The 21,719-nt window shown below is 36.9% G+C and overlaps 1 protein-coding gene across 4 annotated transcripts; it reads left to right on the top strand.

Annotated features, from left to right (window-relative positions):
- The first annotated feature begins 4,155 nt into the window (after positions 1-4,155).
- LOC104907762 (uncharacterized) lies at positions 4,156-8,885 on the top strand. Of its 4 annotated transcripts, none has more exons than XM_048643299.2 (5): positions 4,156-4,422; positions 5,449-5,598; positions 6,179-6,406; positions 7,145-7,244; positions 8,520-8,885. In XM_048643299.2, exons 3-5 carry the CDS (start codon positions 6,227-6,229, stop codon positions 8,774-8,776), a joined length of 537 nt encoding a protein of 178 aa, XP_048499256.1. In that variant the 5' UTR covers positions 4,156-4,422; positions 5,449-5,598; positions 6,179-6,226; the 3' UTR covers positions 8,777-8,885. The 4 variants fall into 4 exon arrangements, with proteins under 4 accessions (XP_048499256.1, XP_010695051.2, XP_010695049.2 ...); XM_010696749.4 differs by lacking the exon at positions 5,449-5,598 and adding an exon at positions 4,643-4,705; XM_010696747.4 differs by lacking the exon at positions 5,449-5,598 and having other exon boundaries at positions 4,158-4,422.
- Positions 8,886-21,719: the final 12,834 nt, after the last annotated feature.

Below are 21,719 nucleotides of genomic sequence, written 5' to 3'. Positions count from 1 at the left end.
ATCATTAAGCTAAATAAATACGATTATCTCTTAATTAAAGTTGTTAAAAGTATGGGCTATGATTACAGACTAATTGAAAATTTACGCATTTTCTCCCTAATCAATTCTAAACCTTATATTGATTTTACCAATATTTAAATTTTATATTAGGTAAGAATATATATTATCTTGATAAAAAACAATATGATTCTATAGTAATTGTTTGATTGATAAATTAGGTTTTAGGTAAGTAATTCCCTAATTACTTCAAGTCGATTTGGGTAAATTTTTGGAAAAAAAATAATATTGATTTAGGTTATAATATACGTAACCATAAATAACAAATGGTAATTTATTTTTCGAAATACAAAATTGTTGATTGGGTGGTAAGAAGAGGAGGAAACTATACATTTACCTTAGCAATTATTAGACTCAAACATCAGGCTAGGGAACGACTAATCTAGAAACAAGTAAGATATTGAACAAATAAGTGAGGACATACTCTAAAAGAAATTCTTAGCATATATTTTATGAGACTCATATGAGAAGTTTTGGCAATCATACTATAATTAAAAGAATACGCATTTGCATAAAAGACAAGCTCTCTCCAGAAGTTGTATGGTATACCTTGGAGTACAAAGCTATGCACTTTCAAGACAAAATCTCAATTTTTTTATTTTCTCCGAGCGAAGCTCACTTAAATTAATAAATAAAAAAATAGATAGTGTCTTGGGAACATATAGCTCTATGTACTCTAAGGTGTACCTTATAATTTGTGCTCTCAAACATGCTAATAAAATATACAGATGTTTACGTTGAAACATTATGTGATGCAACTCTCTCATAGTCATAATGCATTTTCTCTCATCGTCTATTTATTTTAACATGTGTATAATGAATAAAGGTATAAAAATTTACACGAGTTCGAAGTAAGTATGAGATAAGGTTGAGGACCATAAAATTAGTGAAAATTAATTAGAATTACCTAACAAACGTACATGTCTTGGTTCTACTATTAATTCTAGGGAAATAATAACAACAATACTAATTATTATAAATAAGTCATAAGTCATAATCGTGCAACATACGAGTCATGAGTAAGTTTTAAACTATTCTCAATACAAGATCATAAAATTTCAAATTACAAGCTAATAACTACTTTATATTTAGCTATAATTGTTCTCATGTTGTTCTCCAAGATCATATTTCCTTTTTCTCTGATCTAAAAGTACATGCACTTCCATTTCTCAGGGTCAAACTTAATATAATTTTATCTAGTACTCCATAAGTGTCAAAATATCATCGCGTAAGATAAACCTAGACCCAGCTGTTATGTAAAATCACAACAAACTGATTATCAAATGTGTGCATCCAATACCTTGAAAAAAAGAAAATAGAACAACATTAGAGAATAGAGTGTGGAAGATCCTACATGGGTGTTTTTTTAATAGATCAAACCCAGCTTAAAGTTCCTCTTCTGAAATATATATAAAATTATGGATTATATGCTTAACTTCTATAAACATCACTTCTAATATGGACCTACTAGTCTTTTGTGCACGCGATGCGTGCGATGATATTTTTAGGCCTAATACTAAGTAGTAAACAAACTGAAAGTGCAAGTTAGTACGTAAGTTCACCTCTATTTTGTGAATAAGATTCTTCCATGTTCTTTTTATGTTGTCATTCATTTTTGTGATTTTGAATAGTTTTTTGTTTCTCAAGTCTTATATGCGCATGTTCTTTTATAATCAGTATGATGTTCTTTACTAAATATCGTCATGTTCTTTTTTTTGGTTTTATTCATTTTTGTAATTTATAATAGTTTTTTATATGGATTTCAGTAATTTCTCTATGATCCCAAAATTGTAACCGAAAAGTATAATACAATTTTAGTTTTTTTTCCTTGTCTAACTTCTAAATTCTGATTTCACAGATATTTAAGAATTTTCATCATTTTGATTTTTTCTCCTTTTCTAAATGTTCACACTTTGAGTTTCAATTATATTTGAAAGGAAATTTAAGTTTTTCATACACAATCTGATTTTGCATGAAATGGTCATTTTTAATTTTTCTCCTTTTCTAAATTTGAACACTTTGATTTTCAATTATAGGTGAAATGAAATTTCAAAATTTTATACACAATCTGATTTCGCATGAAATGGTTTTTGCAAAGCATTTTATGAAATAAAATACCGTTATTTGTTCATTATTTATACTTATCTATTAAAGTGTTTTTAAATACTATTTGATTGTAGTTCAAAGAATCTTATTTCTACAAAATGGAGGTGAACTTAAATACTAACTTGCATTTTCTTTTTGTTTACTACTTAGTAATAATTAGGCCTAAAAATGTCATCGCACGCATCGCGTGCATAAAAAGCTAGGTATGTGTAGTCGTCAATGATAATAACATGAAACATATTTGTTGATCAGTGAAAGTAGAAGCTAATCAAGCAGGTATTTTATTTCTATAAAGTTATAATAAGAGGAAACTTTAATTTTCCTCATATAAGCTAATCAAGTAGAAGCTAATCAAGCAAGTATTTTGTAATTTAGAAAGGAAATGGGGGTAAAATAGTCGGTTCAAAAAAGGACACCGTTGCTCCCCCCTTCCCTTATGTAATAGAGATGAGTGTGGTTCATGACATGACCGGAGCCTGTGGTAACATGGGTGCAATTACAACTTAAGTAATTTTGTTTAAAGGATCTCAATTCACAACAGAAAAAGGAAATAACATACATGTGTTTCATGCATGCATCATCCGCATGACTTCCATATACTTTACATCATGGGAAAATATGTTTTAGAGTCCTAGTAGCTTAATGATAGAGAATATATTTAAGATATTTTCTTCACAACTTTAGAGATATATTTTTGTATAAGATTATGATATTATCGTATATAGATTATTCTTATATTTTCAGGTTCTCTAACACAATTAGGACTGGTACTTTGTAACCTATATATTAAATTTAATTTATTAATCTAAAATAGCTTAATATTAAAACGTAGAAAATTCATGTCATAAACTAATAACTTATAACAATAATTAGTTAAGTTCTATGTTATTCATGTTCTTCTATCATTCTATTTCAATTTTTATAAATTATGAGGGCAATTGTTTTTCCCCCCTTAAGTAAATACATTATATACCAATGTAAAAGTTTTTGAATTGGTTCCCCAATCTTGATCTCAATTTCATAAATAGTAGTTAATTATAAGATATATAAATAAATATATATGGTGTATTTTTAATAAGTTGAGTAACCCATTTTTGTTCACCGATGTGGATGAGATACATTTTTTTATAGGTAAGTTGAGTTTCCTTGCAAGGAGGGGAGAAATTGGGAACCCTTTTAGCAAGGGTGAAACTCTATCACATAATCTTGGGGATTAGAAGAGATGCCAATACCATTATAATATCCAATCCGACTTGCGTGGACCCGGTTCACACTAAAAATAGTGTGGACCAGGCCCAGGCACGTGACCCTATATCACTTTAACATACACTATATCATTGTAACATACACTATATCATTTTAACACACACTAAATCACTTTAACATACACTATATCACTTTAACATACACTATATCATTGTAACACACACTATATCACTTTAACATACACTATATCACTTTAACATGCACTATATCACAGTAACATACACTATATCATTTTAATATACACTATATCATTTTAACATACACTATATCATTTTAACATATACACTATATCATTTTAATATACACTATATCATTTTAACATATACACTATATCATTTTAATATACACTATATCATTTTAACATACACTGTATCATATCAATATACACTATCATAAACTCACGTGATATGAATCGGGTACACACTAATTAGTGTGCACCGGGTTCATATTAGTTTTTTTTATATAATATCACCTACTGCTCATTTTTTTTTCTTACATGGCTATAAATAAATATGTTTGTATTTGTTGTTATATTATATGATTTTCTTATCTTTATTAATTTATCTAATACAACGCATCCATACATATAAAAAAATATGCTATTATAAAAATACATTAAAACAAATTTTTACTTTACTAATTATAACGCATATATTGATTAAACATTGAACTTCCCGTGCATTTTGCACGGGTCTAATTGTAGCGGACCTAGAAGGGAACATGGGGTACAACTTTCAACTTCATTTTTTCTCACTGAACTCCTCTCCCTTCTCTCTTCTCTCTTCTCTCCTCTCTTCTCTCTTTCCTCTCTCTCGCTTCTCTCTCACATAAGAACGGCCGACTGGCCGACTGCGACTGCCTGAGCCAGACGCCGCCACGCCGGTGGCCCAAATTCGCAATTCGGCAGTTCGGCTTCGCGAGTTCGCGACCAGTACCCACGCGGCCACGCCTGTGGCCCAATTCGCTGAACTCATTCGCAAATTGCAGCTTCATGTAAGTTCTTCCTTCTGTCTTCTTAGTTCTTAGTTTATACTTTTGTGTTTTAATTTCAGATTTTTCAACTTTTCTAAGTTTATATATTGTTAGATTCTTAATTTAATTGAATATTTAGATGTAAATTGTTGAATTTGAACATTGGTGATTAATTAGTTAGGGTTTACTTATTGAAATTCGAAATTGAATTTTTGACAATTAATTTTATGAATACAATTAGGAAATGACAAATGATACACCCAAGTCAAGTAAATCCAAGGGAAAACAAATTAAGCAACCCGATGTAAGACTTATGCATTTTCTTAACAAAATTGGTTGTATGATTATGGATATTTTGGTGGTAAGACTTATGTATTGAACTTTTTTTCTACTATTTTTGTGTTTGTTGTACGTCCGTAACTCCGTACCCCCATATTCAAATTCCTGGATCCGCCACTGGGTCCAAAAACTAGTATAAATATGAAATGTATAAATAATCTAGGACTAAATATGATTAAAGAATAATTAAGTTAATAACAATTAGCAATTAAAAAACTACGATATATGAGATCTAACGATAAGGAACAAAAAATAGTAACACTCCAAAAGACGCTCACGGTGCCCAACTCATACGCAAATTCAATTCCTTTAGAACCTCTTATAAGCAAATTCGTCACTCATACGCTAATTCGAAAGCTCGAATTGCAGAAGCTCGTTCCAGGTTCTTGTTTTATTTCTTAGATGAATCTACTTGTTTTGTTGCGGATTTTGGTGTGGAATTGCGATTTCAAGATCTACTTCATGTGATTGTTCATGCGATTGGTTTTATGCGGTTGTTATTGTTTGTTTCATGAATTCAACTTATTTTTTTCTTATCTCATATATGTTATTTCATGTTTTTAGGGATAATTTACATGTTATAAACTTATGATTCAAATTTCTGGAATAACTTCTTAATTCATCTTTGTTTCATGGAACTAAAGGATAAGAAAATTTATGTTACAATGGGCATATTTGTGTTCATTTGTTCTTGTTTAATTTCATCAGATCAATTTTTCAAGTGTTGTGGCTGGAAATCAAGAATGAATGACCTGTGAATTGTCATCCCCCGCCCCTCCTGCCCTGGCTCAGGGACGGGCCTGGTTATTCCGTTATTAGCTAATTCGATTAGTCAAATGGATGAAATTAATCAATTAGGTATTTTGTGTTTGCCTATTTGGAAGTGGATTGTTCCTAATAGTTCTCTAATGATGTGTTTAATTTTAAATGCTAGAAGTCACATAAATATGATCCACATTAGTTCAAAATAAGGGATATAAATTAATATTAAGGGTGTGTTCTATTCACCTTATTTTTAATAAGTTCAATGTCTAATAAGTTCATTAGCTTTAATAAATTCCACTACTACTTTATAAGATGAACTTCAATAAGTTCAGGAAAAATAAGATGTAGAGGACGTACTTTATGTTGCCAGTTTGTCTACTCTTCTAAAATTTTACTTTTAAACTTTAAGTATTTCGCAAGCCAGCGGTTATGTAATAAATCGCTTCTAATCTATGAAAACTTGTCGTCTGCAAAGACTTGTGTAATTCCGCCTACTTGAATTACGGAATTGGTTGCATTCCTTGAAAGTAAATTGTTAAAACAGATTTGTGTTGTTTTTTGGAGAAAATTTTCTTCTATGTTCTCTGGTTAGTTTTCTTAGTGTTGTATTTGTGGTTCTTGGGCTAGAGTAATGATTTTCCAAGCTTGATAATGTAAACCTGTATCTTGACAGCTCTGCAGTCTGAAAGTGTATAGTTCGGGCAAGTATCAGAGTTGGTAAATGGATAGTGTTGATGGCAGCAAGAACTCGAAGAGGGTAGTTTTTGTCACTGTAGGGACTACTCTGTTTGATGCTCTTGTCAGAGCAGTGGATGCTCCAGAATTCAAGCAAGATTTGTACGCTAAAGGGTATACACACCTTCTGATTCAAATTGGTCGTGGGTCATACATTCCTACAAGGGTATCTTGAAATTTTGCCTTGTTGTCATTGAAACTCCTGGGTGATGTTTTAGAATTCTGCATCATTTATCTTTCTGGCTAGCAGATTTTGGTCTATAATGAAAATAATTTTTCTTCTTGGTTGGTTTTTAACTGGAGTTTGTAGGACACGATGGAAATAAATTTAGAATTTGAACTAGCGAGTGTATGAGCAATATGCTTGAAATCGAGGTTGCATTTACCGTCTTTTAATCAATCACGAGTTCCATCAATACCATTTATAGGTGTTAAAGTGCCAGACATCTAATTTATGACATTGTACATCCATCCCTTTTTTTTGTGGTAGGGTCAAGGGAGGGAGTTGAGAGGGACCTGTAAGTCTGATTGCACTCCGGGAAGAAGCAAGTAATTGCGTGTTACACATCATACTGCACTCGAGAGTGATTTCTTTGCCAATTTAACTAATAGGTCTATGAGTGTCAGTGGGTTGGGTTGCTTGGCCATTTTGTGTTGCGGATGTATATCATAGAGAAGGAGTGGCAACTGGCAAGTTTGTGTAATTATGCGATTAGAGTGTTCATGTTAGCCAAAGTAAGGAGATAGGATCTTTTTGGGTCTAAGTTTGGCTTAGTGTTGTTAACAATGCAATTTTTTTTTATTATATTTACTTTTAGAAGTTGCAGTCTCATCAGTCATACTGCTGCTTGAGCTCCTTATTTTGCTGTAAGGTCTGAATTTTGTTTTTCTTATGCACTTGTAGTCCACTGGTGATGATGGGTCCCTAGCCGTAGAATACTTCACGTTTTCGTCCAGCATTGCAGAGAGCCTGAGATCAGCTTCTCTTGTTATAAGTCATGCAGGTACCCTCATGTGTTGAATTTTTGCTGAATTGTGCTTTTTAATGGAGTTGTTTATCTTTGTACTGCAGACCTGTAGTAGAGTAGATTCTAGAATAACAGTTATTAACTACTACCTTGAAAGATATTTGGGTTTCTCAAGGTAATCTAGGAACCTCTTTGGCAATGGCTGCATCAAGACCTGTCATATGAGTCGGTTAGAACTGTTTCAGGTGGAACAAATTTAGGTTCTAGTTTGGGTTGGTTTTGAGGTCACCATTTGGGTCAAATCTATTTTCAAATTGGTTTTGCAAGTCTTTCCAGAATTCCGGTCAAAAATTATTGTTCAAAACTCTAAATGTTTGATGATTTTGCTTTTTAGGTCATTCATTTTTGACCGGTATAGCTGCAATAGATCTTGAATTTCTAGGTTGAAATATGCTTATTCCAGAGGCAAGTTATTAGGAGTAGTTATTTATCCTTTTTATGGCTTTTAGGTTTTTGCTGTCAGGTCTTTTTCTTGGGGATTATTTGCTATTGCACCACATACTGATCGATAACTGCTTCTGCATCCTTGTCCTATGATGGCCAATTAGGCAGTCAATTTTCATGTGTAAATGTAGGTGGAAAATGCTATTACTTTTTTACTGAGTCCCATATATCTGTCCAATTGCCCACCTTGCCATAATAAATTCTTTTGCTCGATACTTCCTCTGTCCATGAATGATGGCCATTATGCTATTTTATTGAATCAGCAATACGACGGGTGAATGTAGAGAGACGGAGTTATTTTTATCCCTTTTTAGTTTTGAGACAGTATTAGTACTCTCTAAAGCATTATATGCGAGACTGCATATTCAGTATGTTATCTTAGTCTGGACGGGAGTTTCCTTTGATCTTCTTCCCTCAACTCTCAATGCTTTTGTAATTGCTAATGAGTTGTGTTAATCCATACAATGTGGAGCAACTGTCAAGGTCTGGCTCTGCTTCGGCTTCACATGAATTTTCAGTCACATATGTTGTACAAATGTGAACTCTGCTTCTTGCTGATGTTTTTTGCTAGACTAATTGAACATTTTTTTAATCTCCGTTTGTATGGTGAAGGTTCTATTGTGGATTAAGGTCCCTGATAAATCTTGTTTGACTGCCGTTTGTATAGTGAAGGTTCTATTGAAGTTTTCTTTTTCCGTGTTATATGCCTTTCAAGACTGGTTGCTTGCTTGGCCTACTTAACGGAACTTTTTTCTTAATTATTTATATCAATCAATTTACATCCCGCCATTATTGTTTGTGGAACAGGATCAGGCAGCATATTTGAGACGTTACGGTTGCGTAAGCCTCTTATTGTCGTGGTGAATGAGGATTTGATGGACAATCATCAAGCGGAACTGGCGGAAGAATTAGCAGAGAGAAAACACTTGTTCTGTGCGCATCCTCAAACCCTTCATCAGACTCTTACGAGTATGAATATAGATTCTCTTCTTCCATATCCTGCGGGTGATGCTAAACCAGTTGCAAAACTTATAAACAAGTTCCTGGGTTTTCCGGAAGATTAACAAAAATATACTACTTGGTCCACCACGAATTTAAATTTCATCTGTGTGGAAACAAACTGATTGAATCCTATTCTATAAAAGTTGCCAGTGTATTGCTTTGCTGCTCTTACTTAAACTGCTGATTGTTGTCAAGTGATCCACTAATAGATGTTTCATGATGTACTATGTTGTTTCGAATGGAGTGGTGAAGATATCTTTAAGAGTGGTCACCTTTCTGTCTTGTAGTCACACAATGTCGTTGCTCTTATATTTTTTTGAGCCTAGACCAGCCGACCTCTCTCAGGTACAGGTCAGCTCCAAATTCCATCCCCTCCGTCGCCTTGAGGTTTTACCTGCATGCAAGTGTGGCACGCAGGTCTATTGTAATTATAATGTGTCATAGAGAAGGGGCTTTTTATAGTTTTTGACTACAACAAAGCTGAGCCCACTTTAAAACAGCCACTAGGTTTAATTGGTCTATCAATCGTTTAATACTAGTAGGAGCTTCTTTTCAGCTAAGGTTGTCCGACTTTAGAGATCCTTTTATGAGGAGTATGGCTATGTAGCCAAGTTTTAGTTAGCTAAACTTTACCCGAGTCCAATATTTGCTTACTTGGACGAATGATTCCAGATAATCATTCTATTGCCCTCTTGAGAGAAAGCAGGACTCATACATATATCGATTAAATGTACGAGTACTTTTGAGTAGGAAGACGAGGAGTGACTCAGGTGGGGAAGAGTTATCGCGATAGAAAGAATCTTAGCCAAGCAAATAAGTCTGGAAAGGATAGAAGTTTTTGCTGATGAGTTAGAAACTTTCTTTTTTGAGATTCAACATATATGATGAATATTTATACTTATGTCGTTTAGTTGACATTTGAATATCACGTGTATGTAGAATGTTGAAAGGTTGATTTTATTAGATACTTGTTGCCTTATTTTGTGGAAATGAAGGTTCACCCTGATGCTCTCCAGTGATAAAAGATGTAATATGATATGCCAAATTTCAATTTTGGTGGAAGTTAGCAAGGTTTCACATGCACCGTGTTTATCCCCCATTAGGCATCAGCATCAGCATCATCTATGAGAGGAGAGAGAGAGAGAGAGGACAATTGTTGGTGGATAAGGTTTGTCAATGGTAAAAGACAAAATTTAAAGACACAGACATTAAAATTTGAAGCTACAGCAATGCTTGACCACGAAAGTATGTGTTTGGAATTTGGATGTGCTGAATTAAAAATAGCGTACTTTCACTGATTTTTTATCGTTTCTGTCTTTTGAGTACTGTAAGAGTCTTCCATTCTATTCTAAAAAAATGTTTCACAGCTTTGATACAAAGGGTTACCCCCTTCCAAGTTGCAACCATCATGTTTAGTGCAGCAGCGTCAGGCGTGTTATGAGTCTGGCTAGGCTAGGCTAGGAGTGAAGAAGATAATTGGTTACCCGATCAAATTTCAATACTTTGATTTTAATATACTCGCGACACTTTCCATTGTTCGAGATGAATTTAATATTTGAGAGAGAGCACCAAAGACATGGCAGTTATATCTAGCTATCTAGTAGAGCGGCAACTACAGACGGCAGTTGCGTACTTAGTTTTGTGCCCCCACCAAGCGGAATCTCTCACGGGTAAATGCTTGCTTCGAACTTCCAAAGTATAGCAAATGTCAATATGTCATGTAATGGAAGCGCCTGATATGTTCATTAATTTTGTCACAAAAACGTAATGAGATCTGTTTACTAACAGTGTAACAGTAGACATGGACCTATTTGGCTATTTTCATAGTTTGACGGCATTTTGTTAAATTTAGTCACTAGTTAAATGTGTGGACCGTACTTGTTAATAGAAGAGAGTTTGGACAATTTACAAGTTTCAAAGATGGCTCATCCTAAAACCAATTGTCAATAATAGGAATTTGGTGAAGTTAATAATTCCTCTTCTCATGTTCAGTATAGAGCGATACTTACACTCACATGTGGGTTGTTCGTGGGATCTCAACATATTTCAAAAATTCATTGCTTTAATTATCAAGTTTTACAATAGAACTAGTTTTTTTTTGCCCGGGCGATGCGTTAGGTCAGTTATAATAAACAAATATGTTATTATTTTAAATTTTATAATTTATTTTGCTACTTTTCGTATTTTTTGCCTAGAAAGAAATTGAAAAGTTTACGTCACGACGTGATAAGTAAAAAAAAAAAAAAACTGAAAGTTTTGAGTTTGAAAACAATACCTTGAAAGGAATTGTGGTAAGAGAATATAACATCAATATTCTCTTGTAAGTTACATAATAAGAGTATTAGAGATGTATATAAACTTGAAAGTTTTGAGTTTGAAAACAATACCTTAAAAGGAATTGTGGTAAGAGAATATAACATCAATATTCTCTTGTAAGTTACATAATAAGAGTATTAGAGATGTATATAAACTTGTTTAAGTCTTTTTAGTTAATTATAATTATTACAAGACTTCATCATATTTTATTTGAAGCATTAGATAGCAAAGTCATAGTATATTGATGGTTAAGCTCTTATTTTTTATTTCAAAGGTCACGTGTTTGATACCTTGTATTTACACAATTTTTTAAAAGTAAGAGTGCCATGTGACACATAAACTTTCTTTCTTTCGCACGCCTTTTAATATATTTGTATAGATGATACATCGTACATATAGGAGATAGAAGATCCATATAATTCTATGAATTATATATCTCGCCCCATATACTCATCCTATTATAAACTCATATCCTCCTTTCCTCTTACCTTTTCCCTCATTATTTCAGTATTCATCACTTCATCTTCCCACCATTAAAACTAGGGAAATTTCCTCAGGTACCCCTGAGGTTTGACGTAATTCCCAAATTACCCCTCACATTTGGGGAATTCCTCAGATACCCCCGAAGTTTGTGTTTGTGCTCAAAATACCCTTACTCTTGACGGAACCCTAACGCCGTTAACTTTTTTTTCTCTCTTTCTTCAGTTTCTCTCCTTCCTCTCACCCTCCTCCATGGATGAACCTCCAACTTTCTCTTCCTCCCACCATCCCCCACCAACCACCCACCCACCCTTACCCACCAAACCATCTCCTGCCTCCTCACTCAACCACCCACCCTTACCCAGCCCACCACCCAACGCGAGCCATCACCCACCCAACGCGAGCCACCACCTCTCTAACGCGAGCCACCACCTCTCTAACGCGAGCCACCACTGCAGCAGGGAAATCAAAACCCCAATTTCGAGTAGAAATCCAAATTTTCGAGCAACATTTTTGCAATCAAATTCGAATTAAACCTAGATTATTCGAGCAATCAAAACTCTAATTCGAGAAACCCATATTTTGCAATTAAATTGGGGAAATTTCGAATTAAACCCATTCGAATTGAATTGGTGGTGGTATGCGAAGGGAGGAGGGATGGGTGGTTGGGTGTTTTGCGTGAGTGGTGGCCGTTGTGGGTGGTTCGCGCAAGTGGGGCAGCGGTGGGCATGCTGGCTGGTTCGCGCAAGTGGGCCTGTGGTGGGTGCTTCGTGGAATTTGATGAGGTCGTCGTGACGAGAGGGAGGTGGGCTTCGTCCACCATTGATGAGGGGTCAGAGGTTTTTAGAGAAGGAGAGGAGCGAGAGAGAGAGTGCGACGAAGGAGAGAGAGTACGAGGATGCTGGTGGACGGCGAAGCTCCGGCGAGCGGCGGCCGAGGCAGGGGCTGCGGAAAAATGGGGAAAGTTTGGAGGATGGTGGGGGAGGGTGGGAGGAGAGAGAAAGCTTGGAGGTTCATCCATGGAGGAGGGTGAGAGGAAGGAGAGAAACTGAAGAAAGAGAGAAAAAAAAGTTAACGGTGTTAGGGTTCCGTCAAGAGTAAGGGTATTTTGAGCACAAACACAAACCTCGGGGGTATCTGAGGAATTCCCCAAATGTGAGGGGTAATTTGGGAATTACGTCAAACCTCAGGGGTACCTGAGGAAATTTCCCTTAAAACTAACAACCACCACTCACACCACTGCATAATGGTTGCCCAAAACATATTCCAGCCACCCGATCGAGTCCAGATTAAGGACGTGGAGACTGTAGTGGTGGAAAGACGCACATGCACCCATCGCTGGAGAAGATACACTATTTGGCTGGGTTAGACACTGGGATGAGGTGGCTTAAATTAATTTTAACATGCCCATAAAGCTTGGTGTTTGACATCCGACCTATGATCTAATGCAATCACATTATTAAGAGCTGAGAAAGAAGAGGGAAAAACAGTTAAATCTGTTATCAAAATGCCAGCATCACCTAAGGGACATGGGAGGAGATTCTAGAAGATGACAGATCAACACTGCCAGCTGCAGGAGAAAATGACGTTGGGGAATAAGGACGGAAATAGTGCTATAGTACAATCACTGCAAATTATTTCTGTTATTAATAATTCTGTTATTATAGTAATAGTACAACCAGAAGGCTATTTAAGCCATAGAAGGGAATGTATCAGGATCTTATGAATGAAGAATTACTCTCCTTATTCTTTCTAAACTCTCTATCATTCTTTCTCTATATAATATTCCACACACTGGAATTATTCACTAGTTAATTTCACCAAAATTACCTTTCCTTAAGTGGCTGATTTTCTGAAATTAATCTACTAATCTCCACTCTATCACTGAGTCAGATTAGTCAGTAATACAATCCTCCAGATTGTATCATCGGCATCAGAGCAATACCTTTCTCGGACCCATGGTGATTACTAGAAGAACAGAAGCAGAGGAGGAAGTTCCCCAGGTTGAAATGCGAAGATTGGAACAAGCATTGAGGGATTTGTTAGCAGAACAAGGTAACAAGTTGATTGAAATTTGCAATGGTAATAGTCTAAATATAGATAGAGATTTATCTCTGAAATGAATGACTTGATCATGGGACTAGTTGTGCAAGTAACCCAACTAGTAGCTAACCTTGAAAAAGAAGGACCTCGAAACTCACCTGAGAGCACCCCCCATGTGGAAAAGCACCCTTCTTATTCCACCAGATTGGCCAAAATAGATTTCCCTAGGTTTGATGGGACCAAGTTGAAACCTTGGTTGTATAAATGCAACCAGTTCTTTGATTTAGACTCTATAAATGACTCCCAGAAGGTTAAATTGGCCGCTTTACACCTAGAGGGGAAGGCCTTGTTATGACACCAGAACTACCTCAAGAACAAACCTTTACCAACCTGGAATGAATATGTGGATGAACTAACCAAGAGGTTTGGGGAGCTTTATGATGATCCCATGGCTGAACTTAAAACCCTTAAACAAACGGGGTCTGTACAAGACTACCATGATTCCTTTTATGCAATTGCTAGTAGACTAGACTTGGCAGAAGAACACCTCTTGAGCTGTTATTGAGAAGGACTGGAAGAAGAACTACAGCTGTTGGTAAGGATGTTCTCACCCAAAACCCTTCAATAAGCCTTATGCTTAGCCAAATTACAAGAAGCTTCCCACAAAGCCAGAAAAGCTAAAATACCTACAAAACCCCCCTTATTACCCACACCCACCAAACTTCACCCTAGCCCATCCCACTTCCCTAAGCCTAACCAGTTCAAAACCCCTCCTTCCAACCACCTATCAAACCCAAACAGAAGAACTCTAACATCAGCAGAGTTCAATGAAAAAAGGGCTAAGAACCAGTGCTTTTGGTATGATGAGAAGTATGAGCCAGGCCATAAGTGTAAGGGCAAGAGGCCTCATCTGTTTCACATTGAGGCAGATGACATAGAGGAGGAAAATGAGGAGACAGGGAGTCCTAGTGAGGGTGAAGGGGAGATGATCACCCAATGTGCCCAAATATCAGTTTAGGCTCTGGATGGAGAGGTTGCCTTCCAAACCATGAGGGTGACAGGCCATCATGGCAAGAAACCACTCCTGTAACACCCCAAAATTTCTCTGAAATTTTCGCGCGTTAATTGCTATTATGTGAGTGTAAAATTATATTTTACTAATATATTTTCCGATAAGTATAAATATATATATATATATTTTTACACCTACATTTCTGTTTGATAATGTTTCAATGCTTCTATAGTGTGTTTTTATGTGCGGCATTGCTTAGTAGGTGGTCAATACTCGTATTTGCGTTAATTATATTAAAAGGGCAATGTAGTGCTCGTGTTTGTGCAAGGTGTAAAATGTGATAGTGTGGTAAGTGCGTATTTGTATTACGTTAATAACTATAATTTTTAATTATAAAAATATTTACTTATACATATTATTTTGAACGTTTCACTTGGTGCCTGAAATGTACATTGTACTAGTATTTTCGTACATTGTATTATGTGTATTAGAGGGTTCAAATTTCTGATTTTTATTCATGGTATATGAACGGTTTTTGGACAGCCATATTAAGCGCTTGTAACGTTAAGTTAACCAAGAGTCATCTCTTCACTTACCTCTCTTATTACACCTTTTAATCACCATCTCTTCACCTCATTTTTCTGAAAATAAAATCAGAAAACCTCCTCCTTCCTCCTTCATTTCACACGCCTATTTCAAGAAAAAAGGGAGAGGAAAAAGTTTTGGATCTTCATTCACATTTCTGATCACACAAAAATCAGTAATTGTTACTTGTTTTCGAGCCATTTTTACACCGGTTTTCAAGCACGTGTTGAGTTCGTTGCATTTGTGTTCGTAGGAGACGAAGGTGGTGGTATTTCACAAGGCAATTAGAGTACTTTCGAAGCGTTCTACTACATTTCTCTTCAAGAAAAAAGTAACTAGCGTTATTCTAGTTCTATAGAGAATAGATTGTGAACTTAGGTTGTTAGAATCGCGTTAGAGAACGTAGTATCATGCTAGGTGGAACTTAGAGAATTGTATGATTGAAGTTACATGTAGTTTCATGATTGTTAGTGTTGTTTTCACGTCTTGAATTGTTACTATGGTCATCTTGGTTGTCACGTTGATTAATTTGTCCTCTTGTTATTGTTGTGGTTGGATTGATTTTGGTTCACCTTTGTTATTTTTGGACTTTGAGTAGTTGAATGTGGTGGTTGATGTATAACCGTTGATTAAGGTGTTTAGTATGGTGATTGATGTGAATTTTGGATGTGTGCAGTCGAACGAGGGAGGCATTGGATTTTTGGTTGGCATATGAGCGCAGCTCGCAAGCCACGAGCAGCCTCGCGACTCGCGACGGCAGGGTGTCGCGACCCGCGACGCTCATCGCAGCTCGCGACGAGGGCCTGTCCCCTGGTTTGTGTAATCTTGATTTAATTCTCTTTTTGACTTACAACATGAATATTTATTCTTGGTTGGTCTTAGACATGTATGCTAAGTGTGTTTGAGTAAGCTTTGGTTGGTTTGAGTTATTATATTAAGGGTATGTCCCCAATTTTGTTGGGTAGTCTATGGTTATTTGGTTTAGAGAGTGTTGAGGGCTTATGCATGGTTGTGTATCCTCACGATTGAACCTTGTTTGGTTAGATGGTTGTGAATTGCTTGTGTACCTTATTATGTATACCTTTGAAAGATGGATTAGATGGATTTGAGCATACCTTGTAGTGTATACCTTGTGCTAGTTGAGGTTGATTGATCCTATGAACGGTATGGTTCTAGGAATTTGTGTTAGATGATTCTAAGAACGGTATGGTTCTAGGAATTTGGGTTTGATGATCCTAAGGGCGGTATGGTCCTAGGCACTTGAGTTTGATTATCCTAAGGGCGGTATGGTCTTAGGAATTGGTTACTTAACCTTGGGCGGTATGGTCCATTGGTTCTCTTACGGGTGGTATGATCCGTAGAATTTAGCTATTCGGAAAGGGCGGTATGGTCCTCGAATATGCAACGTAGGCCTTGGGCGGCATGGTCCAGTGAGTCTACTCACAGGCGACATGGTCTGTTGTGTTTGAGCTCGTTGACTGCATTTGTTGCATGGTTGACCAGGATTTGGTGTGATAATTGGATTTCTATATTGGTTGCTTATGAGTATTTGTACCTCGTTGTGAGTAAGATACCTTGATAATGTGCTCTTTGATGTTGCTTCTAATCTCTTTTAAGTTCATTATCTGTTTCTATTTGAGCTGGGAGAACTGCTAGTTACTCCCCACTGATTGTGGAAGTTGTTGATTTATTATGCAGATGGTGATGCTGTTTAGGATCGTCACAGTTTGGACTAGGGTTGTGCATTTTAACTTTGTGAGCAAGGAAGTGGTGCTAGTCATAGTGGACGAGCACTCTGAAGCAGGAATTAGGACTAGTTACTTAGTAGGTCTTATGTAGCTATCCTCTTGTTTTGTCGCATGTTTTGAACTACGGATTTCTAGTTGTCTTTTGGTTTGGATTTCTCTATTTTGAGATTCTTTTAGAAATCATATGTTGTTTTGAGACTTTGTAGGAATGAGGGTATGGGATTTCACTTCCCCTTTTTATATATATGATTTCGGAGGTTGATTATTGTCTTTGAAGGATTTTTCCTTATTTATAGTTTCATATTCTACTCCTTAGAGTAGCATCTCCGTCTTAGTGGTATTTTCGCTGGCGCTATTTGTACTATTTCTTCTACTTTAGTCTCCACTCTTCTTTGTATTGGACGGGATGTTACAACTCCAGCTGCTCCTGGACAGTGGCAGCACCCACAATTTCATTGATGCTTCCAAAGCAAAGAAGCTGGATTGTAAGGTGGAGAATATTAACCCTATGTGGGTTAAGGTGGTTGATGGAGCTCAGATACAGTGTAAGGGTCTCATCCAAGATTTCACCTGGAGAATGCAAGGGGTGGAATTCAAGGCTGATGTATTACTCTTACCACCGAGTGGAAGTGACCTGGTCCTGGGGGTTCACTGGTTCACTCAACTTGGGCCTGTTCTATTGGATTTCTCAAACCTCACACTTCAGTTCACTTATCAAGGAAGGAAGGTAAAACTGAGGGGCATCAATGGGAAGAAGGTGAAGCCTATTCCCTCATTAAAACTAGACAAGATGCTCCAAGCTCAAGGGGAACTATCCATGCTGCAACTTGTCCCCTCTTCAATAGGGACTGGACTCCACCTGGCTGCAATAGAAGGAGGTACTACCCCTCTCCCTAGTGAGATTGCTAATCTGCTAACACATTACCCTACTGTTTTTCAGGAGCCTCAAGGCCTCCCCTCTCCAAGGGAAGCTTTTGACCATAGAATTCCCTTGAAAGAAGGGTCTAATGCTATTAATGTAAGGCCTTACAGGTACCCTGTGCTACAAAAAAATGTCATAGAAGAGATGGTGCAGGAACTCTTAGACCAAGGGTTAATTAAGGCTAGTAATAGCCCTTTCTCTGCCCTCATAGTCCTGGTCAAGAAGAAGGATGGTGGCTGGAGAATGTGCATAGATTATAGGGGCCTTGACAAGATCACAATAAAAGACAAATTCCCAATCCCTATTATAGAGGAACTCCTGGATGAATTACAGGGTACTAAGTTCTTTTCCAAGCTAAATCTTAAATTTGGTTATCACCAAATCAAGATGCACCCTTCTGACTCCCACAAAACAGCATTCAAAACTCACTTTGGCCACTTTCAATGCCTAGTAATGCCCTTTGGGCTTACTAATGCCCCTTCTACCTTTCAAGCCCTCATGAACCATGTTTTCAAACCTCTCCTCAGGAAATGTGTCCTAGTTTTTTTTGATGATATCCTCATCTACAACCCCACATGGGAAGACCATCTCCACCACTTGCAATTATCCCTCAAGCTTCTAAATGACAACTCCCTTCATGTTAACATTAAGAAGTGCTCTTTTGGGGTCACTGAAATCCATTACATTGGCCACATAATCTCTGCCTAAGGGGTCCAAACTGAACCTGAGAAGGTCACAACCATCATAGGGTGGCCCACACCCAAAACCTTAAAACAACTCAGGGGGTTCCTAGGGCTAACTGGGTATTATAGGAGATTTATACAGGGTTATGGTAAAATTTGTAGACCCCTTACCAACCTGTTAAAAAAAGATTCCTTCATTTGGAGTGAAGAAGCCACTGAAGCTTTTGACACCCTCAAACACAAAATGACCACCTCACCCATCCTATCCCTCCCTAACTTCCATAAACCCTTCCTGATTGAAACAGATGCTTCAGGAAAAGGGATGGGGGTTGTACCGATGCAAGAAGGGCACCCCATTGCCTTCCTTAGTAAGGCCTTCTCAGAAAAGAGCGTGTTACTATCAGCATATGAAAGAGAGCTGTTGGCCATCATCTTTGCAGTTCAGAAATGGCAGCACTACCTAATGATACTACCCTTTGTGATCAAAACAGACCAACAAAGTCTGGAGTATATGCTAGATCACAAGTTAGGTACCCCTTTTCAGCAAAAGTGGCTATCCAAGTGAGCAAGCTTTGATTACATTGTGGAGTACAAGTCTAGAGCAGAAAAAAGTGGCAGATGCCCTCTCAAGGATCCCAGGCACACAGCTCACATGTATGGCTCTCACCTCAGTTCACTCCACCCTCCTACTGGATCTACAACAACATTGGCACACTGATCCTACATGTGTACAGATAAGGGTAGAATTAAGGGCAGACCCCACCTCCCACCCCCATTATACTTGGCAAGATGACAAACTGTACAGGAAGGGTAAATTGGTGGTAAGAGACAACAGAGATCTGCAACACACCATCTTGTAATGGCTGCATGCTTCACCCCAAGGAGGGCACTCTGGAGTAGATGTTACAACAAAGAGAATCCAAACCCTTTTCTACTGGAAAAAGTTGAGAAAAGTAGTATAAGAATTTATCAAATAATGTACAGTATGCCAGAAATGCAAACATGACAACCAAGCTTACCCTGGCTTGCTTCAACCCCTGCCCATACCAGATTGCATTTGGGATGATGTCACTATGGACTTCATAGAAGAATTACCTAAGTCCTTCGATAAATCTGTGATTATGGTAGTCATTGATAGGCTTAGTAAACAAGCCCACTTCATGTCTCTCTCCCATCCTTTCACTGCTCTCAAAGTAGCCCAATGCTACCTAGGTCATGTATATAAACTATATGGTTTTCCCAAATCAATTATCTCTGACAGAGATAAAATTTTCCTCAGTCACTTCTGGACTGAATTCATGAAGCTTCAAGGAGTTACCCACAAGATGTCCACTGCCTACCACCCCCAGACTGATGTGTAATCTGAAGTCCTTAACAGGTGCTTGGAAAATCACCTAAGGTGCTTCTGTCATGAATCCCCTCAACAATGGGCTCACTGGCTCTCTCTTGTAGAATTCTGGTACAACACTAACTACCACACAACCACCAAAAAGACCTCTTTTGAGATTGTTTACAACACCCCACCCCTCTTACACAGGCCTTACCTCCCTGGTACCGGCCTTGTGGACACCCTTGACAGAAGCTTACAACTCAGGGATGCCACCATTCAACTCCTCAAAAACAACCTACACAAAGCCCAAAAGCGAATGAAGCAATTGGTTGACAAACACAGGTCTGAGAGGCAGTTTGAGGAAGGAATGTGGGTCTACCTAAAACTACAACCCTACAGACAAACCTCTATAGCTTCTAGACCCTCTCTAAAATTATCAGCCAAATACTATGGACCTTATCTCATACTGAAAAAGATAGGTGTTGTTTCCTATACCCTTCAACTCCCTCCCACCTCCAAAATCCACCCAACCTTCCATGTCTCACTCCTAAAACGACACCATGGCCCTCCTCCTCCATCTCTAGATCACACCATCCCACCTACCATGGATAACCAAGCTCAATCAACCAGAACACCCCTCTCTGTCCTTGACAAAAGAAGTGTCAAAAGGAACAATGCTGCAGTGGTCCAATGGCTCATTCAATGGACTGACCTTCCCCTGGAAGAAGCCACTTGGGAAGATGCTGCTCAAATTGAGCACCAATATCCTACATTTGATCCTTGGGGGTCAAGGATCTCTTAATGGGGGGGAGTATTGATACAATCACAATAGTAAGAGGTGAGAAAGAAGAGGGAAAAATAGTTAAATCTGTTATCAAAATGCCAGCATCACCTAAGGGCACATGGGAGGAGATTCTAGAAGATGATAGATCAGCACTGCCAGTTGTAGGAGAAAATGACATTGGGGAATAAGGACAAAAATAGTACTATAGTACAATCACTGCAAATTATTTATGTTATTAGTATTTATGTTATTATAGTAATAGTACAACCAGAAGGCTATTTAAGCCATAGAAGGGAATGTATCAGGATCTTATGAATGAAGAATTACTCTCCTTATTCTCTCTAAACTCTCTATCATTCTCTCTCTATATAATATTCCACTGGAATTATTTACTAGTGTAAGAATACCAAGTATTGGACTACACGCCTATTAGATCCTGTTCTTTTGAATTGAGAGAAACTGAACTGGACTAAATTGAATTGAGAGAACCTAAACTGCATAGAATAATACCCCGTTATTTTGGAGGGAAAATTTCAAAAAACTACCTTTTATAACCAATTTTTTTCAAAAAACTACTTTTTATAACCAACTTTTTTCAAAAATCTACCTTTTTAAATATTTTTTTTCAAGAAACTACCTTATATAATAAATATCTTTCAATATAGTATCATTTTACGTTTATATTTAATACTAATCGATAAATGAGAATAGCCATCCGTGTTACTGCCGGTGGGATAACGAGAAATGAGGAAAGAAGCAAGAGGGGAAGAAAGAAAAGCAATTAATTGGTGATTCAATTATTGTGATTTAACCCCATATATGTTAAAATGGTAGTAATTGAAAGAAATTTGTTATATAATGTAGTTTTTTGAGAGAAATTTTTTAAAAGGTAGTTTTTTGAAAAAAAATTGATTAGAAAAGGTAGTTTTATGAAATTTTCCCTATTTTGAAATGAGAGAAAATGAACTGAACTAAGAGAAATTGAACTGCTGAGAATAATTGAGCTAAACTGAAAGGAACTAAACCGAATCGAAAGAAACTAAACTGAAAATAAATTGAAAAAACAAGTTTCAAAAATAAGTCCAAAAGAACAAGATGCTAG

This window comes from Beta vulgaris, chromosome 4 (assembly GCF_026745355.1).
Source record: "Beta vulgaris subsp. vulgaris cultivar EL10 chromosome 4, EL10.2, whole genome shotgun sequence".
Taxonomy (NCBI): domain Eukaryota; kingdom Viridiplantae; phylum Streptophyta; class Magnoliopsida; order Caryophyllales; family Amaranthaceae; genus Beta; species Beta vulgaris.
This window is presented reverse-complemented; position numbering and strand designations above follow the sequence as displayed.

What these genes read in the sequence shown, in the direction of transcription:
- LOC104907762 (XM_048643299.2), top strand. Translation starts at nt 6,227, where the DNA reads ATGGATAGTGTTGATGGCAGCAAGAACTCGAAGAGGGTAGTTTTTGTC. An exon ending in GGTCATACATTCCTACAAGG is followed by an intron (nt 6,407 to 7,144) that starts GTATCTTGAAAT and finishes ATGCACTTGTAG; the next exon opens with TCCACTGGTGATGATGGGTC. An exon ending in TCTTGTTATAAGTCATGCAG is followed by an intron (nt 7,245 to 8,519) that starts GTACCCTCATGT and finishes TTTGTGGAACAG; the next exon opens with GATCAGGCAGCATATTTGAG.